Source organism: Aquarana catesbeiana, linkage group LG11 (genome assembly GCF_042186555.1).
Source record: "Aquarana catesbeiana isolate 2022-GZ linkage group LG11, ASM4218655v1, whole genome shotgun sequence".
NCBI classification, from domain to species: domain Eukaryota; kingdom Metazoa; phylum Chordata; class Amphibia; order Anura; family Ranidae; genus Aquarana; species Aquarana catesbeiana.
Genome location: NC_133334.1, coordinates 257,764,494 through 257,780,873, shown reverse-complemented (window position 1 = coordinate 257,780,873; position 16,380 = coordinate 257,764,494). Strand labels below are relative to the sequence as shown.

General features: G+C 41.0%; 1 protein-coding gene across 5 annotated transcripts in view; it reads left to right on the top strand.

Moving 5' to 3' along the window:
• Positions 1 to 16,380, top strand: part of BANP (BTG3 associated nuclear protein) — a 662,871-nt gene that overhangs the window by 336,708 nt on the left and 309,783 nt on the right. For all 5 annotated transcript variants that reach the window (XM_073605714.1, XM_073605712.1, XM_073605715.1 and 2 more), the window contains one exon: positions 8,125 to 8,364. In XM_073605714.1, the coding sequence (XP_073461815.1) occupies positions 8,125 to 8,364 (240 nt within the window). The remainder of the gene's footprint in view (positions 1 to 8,124; positions 8,365 to 16,380) is intronic.

The window sequence follows — 16,380 nt, the reverse complement described above, 5'->3', positions numbered from 1 at the left end:
TTCATCAGGCTTGTTGCTCAGTACGGGACCCAGAAGCGAGTAGAGACCAATATAGTAAGGGGCGTCTACTTCAGTGATTTCAAGCTTCCCAGGACATCAGCCAGGTATGGTATATACATAGTTACATTGGTCCAAGTTGGTCACGTGACGTCACAAGGGGCAGGGTCTCATGGTGATGTCACCAGATGGCCATGCCCCATTGCTATAGAAGAAGACCAAAGGGCCTTGTATGGTCTTGGGGGGCACCCCACGCAGGGATTTTTTTCCATTTTGGTGTGGGGTTCTCTTTCAAGATCCATACCAGACTTAAAGGGCCCTTCAAGATCCTCAGGGCACAAGTCGTACCACAAGTCGAATCATCATGATCCGACTTGGATGCAACTTATATTCAAATCAATGTGCTGAAAGTTGGATCAGTAGATGGCTTTCATAGGGACCATTGATTTTGAATAGTGGCAGAGAAACGCTGCTAAAAGCTAACGTGGCTAAACGTGCATTAACGTCAATGCAAAAAGCTACTAAAAGCGCGTTTTTACAGCTGCTTTTTCCTGGCGTTGGTAGTGGCTTGGCAGCTCATTTTTGCTCCTAGTGCTAAGCCCAGGCTCACACTGAGCTGCGGGAATGAAGCCATGCGAGTTCAGCTGATTTCACTCCCGCACGTAAGTCTTGATTTTGGCTCGCGATTTCAGAGCCATCTGTGCAGGTTTTTGCACAGATGTCAATGTAAATCGCAGCCCGAAATTGCAAAAAGTAGTACAGAAACTACTTTTTGAAATGGGTGCGGCGCCGCAAAGGCAGCGTTGCATTAGGACGGTGCCATTGCCGGCAATTGCTTCCGATTTGACATGTCAAATCGATGGCATAGAATGCATTAAGATATAAAACTTTCTGCCTTTACAACTCCTTTAACTCTTTATAGCAATTGTCAAAATGTGTTTATGTTGTAAAATATCCATTTTAAATATGACTGAGGAAATATTGGAGGCCTTGCTGCTCTGATTCACTTCTGGAAATAAAATGGAAGCTTGTACTTGTCAGGATTTTCCTGTTCTGTTTCATTTCACACTTGATTGGCTCCTCTCAAATAAATACCACTTTGATTCTATGAATCATCAAGGCACCTTTTTTTTGTGGTAATTTAGCTCTTGTTTCTTCTGTCAAGTTACTAAATCCTTAGACATTTTAGCTTTGTCAGTTTCATTCTTTTCCATTTTATAGCTCAAATCCTTCAAGCTGACGTTTAAGTCTATTAATTTTGTTTTTGAGATGCCTGCGATAATCAGCTATGACGTTTTTTCATTTAACGTGAACTGACACCATCAACCACAAGAGGGGGCTGCTGAAATTTTGGAAATGCCACATGCTGCATCTCTTTCAAAACAAATGGTAATCTTTATTTCGCAGCGGCAGTAACTTTAAAGGCAAAGACCATCTAAAGCCTCTAGCTCTTTTTTCTTTTCAGAAAGATACATAGCCATTTTCAATGCAAGTTGGCATGTTAAAATGATAGGCAATTTCCTTATTTTAAAAATGGTAAATAGAGCTGGGAATCCTGATTTCTCATGCATGGTGGAAGCAGGGCTGGTGCAAGGATTTTCAACACCCTAGGCGAAACCTCACTTTGCCTCCACTCCCTTTGCCCTGCCCGTGTATACCTCACCTTTTTAATGATGCGCCCATCAAATGCAGCCCACCAGCGCCCATCAAATGCAGCCTCGTCAGCGCCCATCAATGAATTCAGGACGTATCCACCGCCGCTGTGGCTCTGACACTATGTGCGAACAGAGCAGCGGCTGCCTGCTGATGCTGAGACTTAGTTGCTTGCTGCAGTGAGAAGGGAGTAGGAACACCAGTGGCCGGGCGCCCTAGGCAGCAGTGCGCCCTTGGCAGCTTCCTAGTTTGCCTAGTGGTAGCACCAGCCCTGGCCAGTTGTGAGTGTTGGATGGACTGAGCAGAGGGTATACAAGTAATTTTTTAAGACGTGCAAGCTCCTGCTGTAAGTGCATATTCAGTGGTTTTACTAGCACAATCAACAGGTTTTTACAAAATATTCCAGGAGTGAATGAAGCGTTGGGTCCTAATGGAATGGGTTGCCTACATCACATATTTAGCATTTTATTTGACTTAAAGCGGGGGTCCACCTATCTATCTATCTCAGATTTTTGTCTTCATGTTTGTCTTGTGTAGATGGTGTTCTCCCCCCCACCCCCCAACATACTTGCTGGTCTCCTTTTATCTCCCTTAATTAGACACTGAAAAAGAAACCCGGGGTACTTGAAATATTAAATATTTACAGTTTGTTAGAAGGATGTCACTTTAACCTCAAACTTTTTGTTCACTCTACAAAATGGTAGAAAGAGTGGTGGTTCTTTTCATATGTCCATTAGTAAAAACCTGCATACAAGTGCCAACATTGCTGATGGTCAGGGGGCAAACACAGCTCTTCACACTCTTGGAAGTGGGGAGGGATACTGTGAAATTTTGAGGACAGCAGAATGAAGGGATAGCAGAATGCATTGCAATCTATTACATTTACATCCTGCTATTATTTATTTATTTATTTTTGCTTATCTGTGGATTGGTTGTAACAATGGAGGACTAAAGCCTTGTACACACTAATAGAAAAAAAAAAAAAAAACTGTCGGCTCCGGTCGGAGCTGTGGAACTAATGATTCAACGTTCGATCCAATGAGCTGTTGTGTTCTGACAGAGGGACGGCCCCCCGCCAGAACACTTGAGCGCTGATCGGGAGCCGGTCAGCCGCTTGTTCTCCAGCATGCTCGTCCGACTGAAGCTGGCCAAACGCCCGGCTTCTGTCGGATTGGCCGACATACACATGGGCCAAATGTCGGACTTTTTTTTTTTTTTAAACCAGCCGATGTCTCCAGACATTCGGCTTGTATGTACGGGGCTTTAAACAGCCAGTGCTTCTGCCACTTGTGTCCTAGAAACAAAGGGAGCTAGATTGCAGGAGCCCCCTGCATCCTAGGAACAAAGTACATTGGGCCGCAAGAGCCTTCTGCCTCCTAGCAATGAAAAAATTCCATTCAGTTCAACCAACAAAGCAAAACTGGATGGACTTTGGATTCCTAATCCTGGATCCACTTTACTTATAAATATTAGTATCTAATGCATTTAGGAAAGAATGTACTGAGCTGGCCAGAACCAGCTCTTGAGAGAGTCCATTGCACATTTTCACAGCTCTTACTTAAAGTGGATGTAAACCCAATGTCATCCTTTCTAAACTACTGCCATAGGGGTTATCTATAAGGATATACATGCCTCCTGCTTTAGGACCCCTGACCCTCTGTCTGGACAGTGCTGATTGGTCCTGTGCTGATCACATGCACTCTCCCAAAAAAAAAAAAAATCTCTCTAGCAATACACACCAAATTGAGCATGTGCAGAGTGATTTCAAGGCTCTGTTCTATCAGGAAATGGATTGGGGACAGTGAAAGAAGATGAGGATCAAACAAGACAGGATCAAATAGCCTTTTTACACAATGCACAGGAATAACCCCTTAGGATCCACAGTGAGTATAACAAGCATGATTTACTGCTTATACAGACTAATTTTACTATTGTAACTCAACACCAGGTTCACTATATGGACCACTTATATAGCTAGCTGTGACAGTACATGGTATATATTTGTCTTAAAATAAGGCCTGGCATTCTAAATGCTCGCTTAGGCTGAATATCTGCTTTTTGTTCTTTACATTTTCCCAAAGTTACCATATTTTTATTATAATATTTACTGTGTAATGTCAATAAAAAGTTATAGGCATGTTGTTATTTGGCAAGTAAGTAAAGAGCAAGAATCCTTTTTTTTTATTATAGTCCAAATTCCTTTTGGTGGTTATTTTTCTCAGTTTATTAAATGTCCCTTGGTAGATTGAACAGGTGGAATGAGATCTGTAATATCATTCGATAATAGATTCAGTCAGATTTGGCATACAGACCTTTAATTCATATATTCATCACGTAATTTTCTAATGTAAAAAAAAAAAAAAAGTCTGTGAATGGTCAGTGGTCTTGTTCCATCGCCGATGTACACAGCTGCACTACTCCAGCTTGTAACATTATACAGTCAAGAGCTGTCAACGGGGTCAGTACTGTTGCATATGGGGAAGCCTAAATACATGCAGTTCTCCGGCAGCTGCATCCTATCTACAAAAAAAAGAAAATGTATATTTGCAGTATTCTGCCTGTATACTGGGAAACCAAATTTGATTCATTAGCCTCATTTATTGAAAGTACATTAAATTACAAACCAAGAGACAAGGATTTTTTTTTAATGAATTCATTTCTTTCTGGTGTCTGTTAAATTGTTAACATTGTCCTGTTTATAAGAAAGGACTTGTGTGTCTGTATATCTTATTACAATCGTGTAGATCAAATGTAACATGCTTCATATATAAATTCCTTGCGGTATGTATACCCTGCGGCCGGTGCGACTAGGTAAGAATCATTTGTGACAGCAGATGAGGGAGGAGAGATCAAGTGTCTCATACAACTAATATCTTCTGGCGTTTTTCCAAAACATCATCAGCCATCAGTAAATCTTTCATTCCCTTTAACTGACTATTTTTCCAGTTATGAGACCTAAAGTAGACTTTCTGGCCATTAGGTTTGATTTTGTGTGGCTGAATTTTTCCCTAATCGTTACAGATATTTTAGGCATCAGTTATTTTAATTCAGCCATGCACACCACAAAGTCTAAATGATACAACGATCATCTCAAAATTAACCAATGGTGTTATAACTCTATTCTGGTTGATGAGGTATATTGATACATTGTAACACTACTGAAGGGTTGTAGTGCCATCACATATATTCTAAGACCCCCATACACACTATACAACTTTTGTTGTCTGATTTTCTTTAGATTTACCAAAACCATGTAGTGCAAGGGCCTGCCTGATTGCATAGAAATTGAAACTCTAAAAGGGGTTGTAAAGGTCTGTGTTTTTTCACCTTAATGCATCCTATGCATTAAGTTGAAAAATCACCTGTCAGTGACTGGCCCCCTAGCCCCCCTAGCCCCCCCCCATTTTACTTTCCTGAACCCTCGAACTTGTCCCATGGGGATGCGCTGTCTCTCTGCCCAGGGTTCTCGGCTCTTGATTGGATAGATTGATAGCAGCGCAGCCATTGGCTCCCACTGCTGTCAATCAAATCCAATGATGGGGGAGCGGGGCCGAGTCCTGCATTCGATGTCTAGGGATGAATGCTGGACTCTGGAGCATGCACGCAAGGTGACCCCCCCCCCAGAGAGAGCTTCTCCCAAGGGGTTATCTGAATAGGAGAGGAGCCGCCGAGGGACCCCAGAAGAGCAGGTTCGGGGCCACTCTGTGCAAAACGAGCTGCACAGTGGGGGTAAGTATATGTTTGTTATTTTTTTTTTTTTTTAAAAACAGAACCTTTAGTGTCACTCTAAGGTTTGACCTCATATTATATGGTTTTGGTAAATTTGAAGGAAAAAAATCTACAGAAAATTGGATAGTGTGTATCCAGCTTAAGTCTGTCTCTGTTAGTGGTGGATGATGGATAGATCTTGCCATCCGCAATATGTCTAGCATAAAAATATTTAAAGGAAACCTTTATTTTGAGGAGTACTTAGGCTTCTCCTACTGACCTCTGAACCTCAAAAGTACTAGTTTTCTGCCTTTACAGCTGTTCCAGTGGTTTCAGTATTTTCTAAATCACTTACCCAGGAGAGTTGTACAGATTAGGAGTATGGACTTCACTTTGTTTTTGAATACTTCCTGCTTATGGTGGGAAAGTGACTAAAAGATTATTAAAGCTAAATTCCAGGTTTTACTTTGCATACTTAAAGCTTGGACCAATGTAAGTATACATATTAAATACCTCTCCGATCCCCGTTGAAGTGGAAAATAACTACAGTAGCTGCTACTAGTAATTCTCACTGTCTTCTGGCTCCCACGCTGCATGGTAACCACAGTGGGTCACCCGCTTGGTTGGGACACCATTCAGAGAAGGCCTTGCATTTTTCCCAATGAATGCAAAGTATTTTCTCTTATTGGATGAAGTGATGAGAATGGGCGGTGATGATACAATCTCCACATAATTCAATCAGAGAATACTTTGCATTCATTGAAAAAAATGCAAGGCCTTCTCTGAATGGTGCCCATGCTAAGCAAGTGGCCAGATTATGCATACTCACAGTGGTCCAAGCTGGGCCAAAATAACTTTGCAAAAAAAAAATACCTTAAAAGCAGCTTCAAATTTAATATCCTAAATCTATGTGTCATGATCCAACAAAAATTGAGTAGGTCTAGATCATATTTTTATTACCATTTTTTGAATAACAGTTCAGGTCTGTCATGATTCGGTCACGGCAGTATTTATTTGGAATATACATAACTGTTCAATTTGTATACTTTCACAGTGAGTGATCTTTTTGACACCATTCTTTGCTTCTGTGTGCAATTTGCACGGACTAGGTGTCATTCTCTGAGACAAATGAGTGTGTATATGAATTCTTCAGAACTCTGAAAAGTTTAATAACCTATAACTCCCATACCGTAAAATGCACAGGTTGTAGAGAGACAAAATGTTAGACTCCAAATGTTCCAGCTTAAAGTGGATGTAAACCTGAAAAATAAATTTTCTACCTGGTACATTGGAGGATGTCAAGTCATCTGTGCCTAGTCTTGCCATGAAGAGTTAATCCAGCTCTAAGCAATCTTTTTTTTTTACTATGATAAAAAAACGATACACAGATAAGTTTGTCGCCACATCCCGCACTGCTGTGACATCTGATTTCTTTATCTCATGCATAAGCATGAGAGCAGAGGCAGTGTCTACAATTCCAGCTTCAAATCCCTCCTCCTTTCTTCTCAAGCTCTCCCAGGATTGGCCGCTCCATACCTCAGCATGATTGGGCATGCTGAAGTCATGTGGTGCCTTTCCTGAGTTTTGACTGGATGTTACTCATCATGTGATCCACGAGATCAGCAGAAGATCAGCTTGACTTGGATATTCATGGTGCAGTCAGCTCCCAGGACGCCAGCAGAAAGAGTAGGAGAGTGTACAGGTGGGCTGGGAGTCTTGTGACATCATGACTCCGCCCACCAAGCTCCAGCAAAGAGACCTGCCCACCTATTCCAGAATTTTGCAGGGCTCCTACAGCTTAAGGGGGTTACAGAGGAAAGGTAAGGGTACATGCAGGAGTCATGTATATGTGCACAGATTAATATTGTGCCATTCATTTATGCTGGGTGAGTGGAGGGTTTACATCCACTTTAATGATAGAATATGGAAGAGTATTAATAATTTGGGTCTTTTTATGCTGGTACTAGTTCTGCTTGGCTTAAAGCATCTGTGTTTGATCTCCACACATAACAGCAGCCACCGAAAACGATTCTCTTACTTTCAGATTCATACTTCACAATTCAGTTTTTGAAGGTTCTGATCATTCAATCCTACCTTTACTAATTAGATACAGTAGCCAGCCCCTTTCATCCAACTGAAAATCTAAACTATAAAGTTGAGATCCTCAATAAAATCTTGGTTCATATCTGAGGAGTCCTGTCAATGTTTAGGGGAGGTATTATTTGCATATTAATTTCATTCTAGGAAGCTGCAGAAATACTTTTTCTATATGTTTATTTATTCCTTTTATTTTCAATACTATTTGCTTATGTGTGTCTACTTCATTTTTTGTAACTTTTGTAGCTTTCTATGCACTGCTCACCTAGGAGTGCAATGTTTGTGTGTTCTACAAAGCCTGTGTACCAGAGTGCTTGAGAGCTGAGTGCACTGACTGGAGGTGACAGAAGCAAGGTTCTTCACAAACCTGTTAGTTGGATAACAGCTTAGATATTTGTGTGTGCGCTGTTGTTTCTTGTGTCAGGATTGGGGAACTTTGGCTTGACGTGTACCAGATAAGAAACTTTGACAGTTTTAGAAAAAAACTGTATGCTCAAGAAAACTTTATGCAGTGAGACGTTATGCCAAACATACTTGAAAAATATATTTTTGGTTTACATGCGCTTTGTATTTTTGTTCTTGGGTTGAGACTGTTTTATACTTGGGCTTTAAGAACTATGTGCGTAATAGTTGTGTATACTAAATGTAATGTGCTATTTTACCTTTCAGAGGATTACCCCAATGGCACATGGCTCGGTGATGAAAACAACCCTGAGATGCGAGTGAGATGTCCAATCACAGCAGCCGACATGCTTCATATCAGCACCAACTGCCGGACGGCAGAGAAGATGGCCCTTACTCTGCTTGATTACCTTTTCCACCGTGAAGTGCAGGCTGTCTCCAATCTATCAGGACAAGGCAAACACGGCAAGAAACAGCTGGATCCGTTGATGATCTATGGCATAAGATGTAAGTGAGAAAAAACATGTCAGAAATCAAAATTTCAGCTTGTGTGGTTGCCAAAATTTTGATTTACCCATTGGGTTTGTTTGTTTCACAATCATTCCCATTGGTCACAGCAAGTTGTTTAGTTTTCCTTTTACTTCTGAGCAGGGAGAAAAAGTTAAGACTGCACCTCCAGGAGGAGCAACGTTTTACTGGGTGATTTCAATTATACTATGTATATTAGCTAGATTACAATGGTTTGTTCTAGCGTCCATTTCAGAAAGTTACAGCTTTCAGGAATGGTGGAAGGAACGTTTGCATCTTACAGCACCCCTATAAGCATCCACTGTAACCTAAAGTGTATGTAAAGGCTATACTTTTTTATGTTAAGGGACCCGCCGCCAAATTTTATTGCTGGCTGTGCCCCTGCGGGGAAGATGCGCCTCTCCATTTATCCTGTTGAATATTACCATCAAGACAAAAAGTAATTAGAAATCCTAAATTAGAGTTGTCATAGGATCAAGAGGTGAGGCTAAATCTTGCAATGGAGATAAATGTTCTGAAGACAACTGTCTAAGAAGGGAATTCACCTCACTTTGGGAAGAAATATAAAATGTGCAACAAGTACTTTTAAGGGTGCTGTAGGGAGCACACATGTGGAAGCATTGATTTGTAAAGGGGCTTTGATTGCAATGGTCTCTTTGGAGGCGCTACAGCGCTAAAAATAGCGCCTGCAAAGCGCCCTGAAAGAGCCGCTCCTCGAGGGCTTTCACACTGGAGCGGTGCGCTGGCAGGACGCTAAAAAAAGTCCTGCTAGCAGCATCTTTGGAGCGGTGTAGGAGAGGTGTGTATACCACTCCTACACCGCTCCTGCCCATTGAAATGAATGGGGCAGGGCGTCTATACCGTCGGCATAGCGCTGCTGTAGCAGCGCTTTGCAATGTTTTTAACCCTTTCTCGTCCGCTAGCAGGGGGGTAAAACCACCCCCGCTAGTGGCTGAATACCGCCGCTAAGACGACAGTAAAGTTGGTTTTACCGCCGGCGCCCGCACCTCCCCAGTGTGAAAGGGCTCTTAGTGTTTCTTCAGTCTCATTGACCGTCTCATGACGCATGTCCCCAGTCTTCAACAACTCTTATAGCATATTCACAGTCTGACCATCTCTACAGCTTGTCTTCGACTATATGTTGTAGCATGCCTGTAGATTCTGACCATCTCCCGTTGTATGTTTGTTGTCTATTGACAGTTTTTTTTATTCCTGAAATAATATGCTTGGCCACTTTGGTGATGTCAAGGGCTGTACTTGAGATCTCCTATACAAAGAACTTTGCATCATCACTGTTCTACATAGTTGGTTGACATAAGATGAATGTATCATTATACATTATCTATCATATCCATAATTCGATACACCTATAAATGTGATTTGATATCTCTTATATATACATTTGCATGGTTTTTCCAGTACAGTTTTTTTTTTTGTAAGGTGAAACTTTACTTGAAATAACTATTTGACCTCTGAAAGATTTACCTCCTTCATGACCTGGCCATTTTTTGCGATATTGCACTCTGTTACTTCAGCTGACAGTTGCGCAGTCATGCAACACTGTTTCCAAATAAAATTTATATATACATTTTTTCACACAAATAGAGCTTTCTTTTGGTGGCATTTGATCACCACTGCATTTTTCTGTGCTATAAACAAAAAAGGCTGACAATTTTTGTGAAAAAAAAAAATAATATTTTTTACTTTCTGCTATAAAACATATCCAATAAAAAATTGAAAAAAATCAAATTTCTTCATAAATTTAGGCCAATATGTATTCTGCTACATATTTTTGGTAAATAAAAATCCGAATAAGCTTATATTGATTTGTTTGAGCAAAAGTTATAGCCTCTACAAACTATGGTATATATATATAAAAAAAATTTATACTAGTAATTGTGGCGATCAACGACTTATAGTGGGACTGCAATATTGCGGTGGACATTAGGACACTAACTGACATCGTGTGGGAACCAGTGCTAAAAATATGCACTGTCACTGTACTAATGACACTGGCTGGGAAGGGGTTAAACATCTAGGGCAATCAAAGGGTTAACTGTGTGCCTAGCCATTATTTTACTGTACTGTGTGCGCTGCTATTATGCAGGGAAGTGATGGACTTTATTCCCTGCTTTGGAGGGACTCATAATCCATCCCTTCCGCTCTGTCAGAAAAGAGATCTGCCTTGTTTAGTTAAAAAGATCTCTGTTCTGTGTCTCTGCCTGACGATCGGCAGGTGCCGGCAGACATCCTGTGCCCGGCACTCCCAGATTGGCTCCCGCTGTGAGTAATCACAGCAGAAGCAGGCTGCTGGCGGCCTTCTAGGTGGAAGTACAAAATCATGTGTATATATATATATGATTCTGCACAGGAGGGCCACCCTGTAGCAATAAATGTGATATGGGGTGGTCCTTAAGTGGTTAAAAAAAGTTTGTGTGCTCAGGTTTTTGGTAGATGAAAACTATTTTCCATTTTTGCCAGCAATTTGTTTTGTAATACTGCTGTGCAGTGCAAAAAAGTGAATCCTAATGCAGCAATGCTTGCGTGAGATTTGCATCATCACAGGCCATCCTATTAGTTTAGGGGGAAGACACAGGCAAAGGGTACAAGCTTCTATAAACATGGCATCATTACCAATGGAGCAGCAAGAGACAGTGTACTGTAGAGCAGCAGCACATGAATAGGTCAAATGCAAAAACAAGGTTGCCATACTGTCGTTAAAGTTTGCTTTAATACTTTGTGATACTACCCAATTAAATATAGGTTAATTGTGTCTTGTATTTACATCTGATTTTATGAAGAAAGGTGACATCATTTCAGAAGATAAGATCATTTTTAGGGTGAAGCATCTTGCATTCTGAGGTCTTTAGTCATTTACTAATAAAAATATACATTTTATGTTGCTTTTACATTTATTGCCCTTTTAGGCACCCTGAAAAAAAATCTTTATTATATACGTGACTTATAGATTTACTTTCTCCTTCAAAGGAAGCATTTCATGTCAAAATGTTATCTTTATCATTCCAATCTGTTTGGCAGTTGTCAGAAACTGTACTGTATTAAAACAAATTTCAATTTTTGTTGTACAAACAGTCATGATGATAGATTGGGCTTAAAAGCCTGGTAATATTTAGCCATGGTTTAAGATGACAGGTTTATGTTTTGTAAACCCCACCCAGTGATGTAACATGGAAGTCCACAATACATCACTCTGTTCCCATAGGCCGTATTTACTTCTAATCTAGGGACAGTGCGGGGAAGAAGGAAGTCATTTCCAGCCCTTTAATTTTTGCAGGTCATTCTTTGAATGTGTTGTTCTGTACCGGAGCACCGCCTGTGTGGGAGTCAGCACAGGTCAGAGGGAGGCCGACCTCTCCGGGGCTTGCCCCTAGACTCTGTCTATTCTCAGCCTGAAGCTCTTGGGCTTTATGTGGGCTAAAACTTGGAATGTGTCTGATCTGAGAAGAAGAGGTCCCAGCCTCCGTAGTATGACTAATAGTTTCCCACCCAAATCGATGCACACTGTCCCATTTTGCTGAATAGGAGACAACTTAAAAGGGGCAAAGGTACTTCCTGACTTATAAATAATCCACTTTTTGTGTGTTTAAATTAAAGACGCATACCCCAGCTGTCTTGAACACTCGATTCCCCTTCTGTCTTCATGTAATTATTCCAGCGTACCACACAGCAGAGATACTATGGCTGCCAGTTCCAAATGTTTGTGTATACACCCGCAAACAAACAACACCAGAAAGGGAAAACAAACAAATTGCATTCTGGCATAAACAATCCGTATACAATCAAAATATGTTTTCGCAGATTTAGCGGAGAGCGAAGACAAACCCTACCTATAATGTGGGAAGACTGCAATGCCTACAGTCCATTGTGTTCTTTTTTTGTTCTGACACACATATTAACAAATCTCAGCGGAGTCTTTTGTTTTATGTTATCCGTTATTTTAACCTTAACAGATGTTAGATGGAAACTCTGGAACAATATATTTAGAGAGGTTCTGGGAGAGGTGCAGTCAGATGAAGGACAACTTTAAGGGCTCTCACACAGCAAGGCTTCCCTCTGTGGGCACTCCATAGTAGCTTAAAACACAGAATTACAAAAAGAAGTGCCAGACCAACAATGCGAAGGAGTCATTTTAATTGTTGGCAACCAGGTCATGAAAAAAAAAAAGCGTGTTTTGGGGTGGAAAACCAATTTCTCTTCATCAGGGCTTAACACTGGATAAAACCTAGAGAAAACAGTGGCCACGCAAATCTATATTCAAACCAGTATTAAACTCTCCTCATGAAATAACAATGTCTTTAGTTTTGGATAGAGTGGAGAGGGATTAGAACATCTGTCAGTTTTTATTGCTGTCAGTGTCCCCGTTAGGGAGCTTCACCCTCTCTATTTGTCCTATTTACCATTATCATTGAAAGTAAAAGTAAAATAGAATCCCACATTTTGGGTTGTCCCCAGAAAAGTAATAGAGGGGAAATTTTTTAATGGGGACAATAATGACCTAGTGGTCCCCAAGGTATTCCCTTAATTTGCAGGGATTTCCTCTCACTTTCCTGTTTTGGTTGTACGACAGGAAGTGAAGGGAAATCTCCTCAGTGGCACAAAAATAAATTGACAGGGGTTATGATCCTGCTTTAACTGTATCCAGAATGAAAAAAAAACGTTTTCCTATAGTTCTACTTTAAATTCTCATAGCTGTATATCTTCGGCCTGAGATTTAGGGCAATGCTGTCTCTAACTTCTAGTCTCATTAGAATTAAAGTAAGATTTGGTAATGTCACTACTGTGCTACTCACTTTTTGTTTATTCATTTACAGAAGAAAGGGATGTAAGGAAAAATTTGGACGAATGGCAGCACTCCCATGTAATACAAAAAGGCTTTATTGTTTCCAAAACATAACAACAATCCATATGGGCAGGGGAACAAAAAGGCAGATGTGTTTCACACGTAAACATGCTTTGTCAATACCATATGGAAATGCGAGTGTTATCCCAATATATATATCTGAATAGATTTCAAAATTAAACTCAGGTGTGTCCAGTTCCACACTCACATAGCATGGGAAAGACACATGGTGTGAGGGACATTAGTGCTGCACACCCCAAATGAATACAATATGGGAAAGGTTCCTCCGGGGGAGGAGTTTAGCAGCAAAGTTAATAATATCAAGGAATTAATAAGTTAAAAGAAATTATTTTTTGAAAAGTTGGCATGGACACATAGCAGTAAAAATATAAGCTCTGGTAAGGAGATATAACATTCCAAATCCAGAAAATGCAAACACAAGATTATATACAGCATCACATATTAGAAAATCTGCCATATGAAATTTCCAACACGTTTCGACCTACATGGTCTTCCTCAGGGTATAGGTTTGCCATTTAAAAAAAAATTATATTTAAACATTTTAAGTGTCATCAAATAGTTAATGGATAGTTTCTTTTAAGAAAACATAGGGTATAGTTACCAATAGAGGGTGTACGTGGGGGTATCTCCTAGCCAGAATTCCTTTTTAAAATCAATTAGATGATCCCATGTGTCCCTTGGCCACTTCCACTTCAAAGAGGGATGCCATTTCACCCTGTATGACTTGCAAAGAGTCACACTGGGGGACACCCTCTGAAGGCGCGTGTGGGTGGGAGGTCCGCACCTGCAGTAAATTCCCAAAGATATAATAATATCATAGGTTTAAGAAATACTAATTAAATTCAGAGTTAGCAATTGATGTTCAAGGTCATTTCCAATGCTCACTATACATATATGCCTATTTTATAGCGGTATTGTTGCAGTATTAGTTTATTAATATCATAATAGAGGAATCCTTATTATATGTGTCTTATTGGGAATGTAGATGTATGGTGAGGATATAAGTGGTATACCCTGTACACACGATAGGATTTTCCGATGGAAAATGTGTGATAGGACCTTGTCGGAAATTTCCACCGTGTGTAGACTCCATCACACATTTTCCATAGGAATTTCCGACACACAAATTTTGAGAGCTTGCTATAAAATTTTCCAACAACAAAATCCGTTGTCGGAAATTCCGATCGTGTGTACACAAATCCGATGCACAAAGTGCCACGCATGCTCAGAATAAATTAGGAAACGAAAGCTATTGGCTACTGCCCCATTTATAGTCCCGATGTACGTGTTTTACGTCACCACGTTCAGAACGATTGGATTTTCCGACAACTTTGTGTGACCGTGTGTATGCAAGACAAGTTTGAGCCAACATCCGTCTGAAAAAATCCATGGATTTTGTTGTCGGAATGTCCAATCAATGTCTGACCGTGTGTACAGGGCATTAATGTTGGATAAGACACTGAGAAATGATAAGGTTGTTGTGTAGTGACCGACTAATACAATGTTATGTTGACTGGGATGAAGAAAAATAGGTGATTGTGTGAATGGAAGGGTGGGTGCACATGTGTTATTTGGGTGAATGTGATTTGTGTGATATTAGGATGGAGTGAGGAAAAAGAGGGAACGATAAAAAAACAAACAACAAAGAGAGGTGAGGAAACAAAAACAAGGCAAAGGCAAACCAAAGTGGAATAAACCAAAATTATAGTTTCAAGTTCCCATCATGCACAAGTTTCAAGTTCCCATCCATCATGCACAATCAAATTTAAACAACATTTGATATAATATGAACGATACAATTTTAACAAGCATCATTCTAAAACATAAACCAGTACATGAGCAAACTAAAAACATTTATAAGCATAGCATACATGAAACTGTGGAGGATCTATTATGAGGACATTGTGGATATCAATGTATACGAGAACACAAATATAGGTGTAAATACCTGAATATGTGTATACAGATATGCCACCACAAAGTTCATATCAAACGAGAGGAAGTGAATTGTAAACTATGAACTATAAATATTATTGATCAACTCCAACACTCACATGTCAAAGCACATGTATGTGCTGGTGTGTACACATATTTTATATTAGAATGGTGCTTGTTAAAATTGCATTGTTCATATTATGTCAAATGTTTAAATTATTAACTTCGTCGTTACCGCTGGAGGCTGCATCCATCTTCACCTGTCTTCCTTCCGGGTCGGTGGACTCCGGCTGTGTGACTGGCTGGAGCAGCGTGACGTCACTCCTGCGCATGCGCGCGGGGGAACGCCTTTAATGGTACAGGGCTCTGAAGAAACAGCACGGGTGGCTGTTGCTTCAGAGCACATGCGCTGATGACGTCATCGGCTGCATATACAGTAAAAATCTCCTAAACTGCGCACGTTTAGGAGGTATTTACAGTACCTATAGGTAAGCCTGGTTATAGGCTAACCTATAGGTACAAGCAATGCATGGAAGTTTTTTGGGGGGCGTGGCCTAGCACAGGATGTGAGCAGACGTGTTCCTGAGTAGCTCCGGTCTTTCCCTGCACAATCCTGATCAACCGTACCCAGCATTCGTTTCATTTTCTGCCTAATACCACCCGGTGTGTCTCCTGCGTCCCCAGAGGGTGTTGTGGTGGATGGGAAAGCGGCAAGTGAAGAAGCAACCCCCGGCAAAGATGAGCATCACCACGCACTCCTGCCAAAATGGCCGCCGCATCACTGTCCACGGACCCAGTACATCCCCAGCCTTCACACCGGAGCTCTTTGGAGATGGCCAGGACGTGTCACCGCCGCCTTCCCCTGGCGGTCGTGGATGGCGCAAAAGATCCTACTCTGGCTGAGGTCCTCACCACCATTAAGGTAAACCGCACGGACCTTATGGGGAAGGTGGATGGGCTCAAAATTGACCTAGCCATTATGCGGCAGACATGCGCAAGTTACGTGGCCGGGTTACTGAAACTGAGCAACGCATTAGTGACTTGGAGGACACTGTTACTCCTATCCTGCCCAAAATGAACACATATGGGGGGAAGATTACAACCCTAGAGGATAAGGTTGATGACCTTGAAAACCGCCTACACAGGAATAACCTATGCCTGGTTGGCTTACCCGAGTG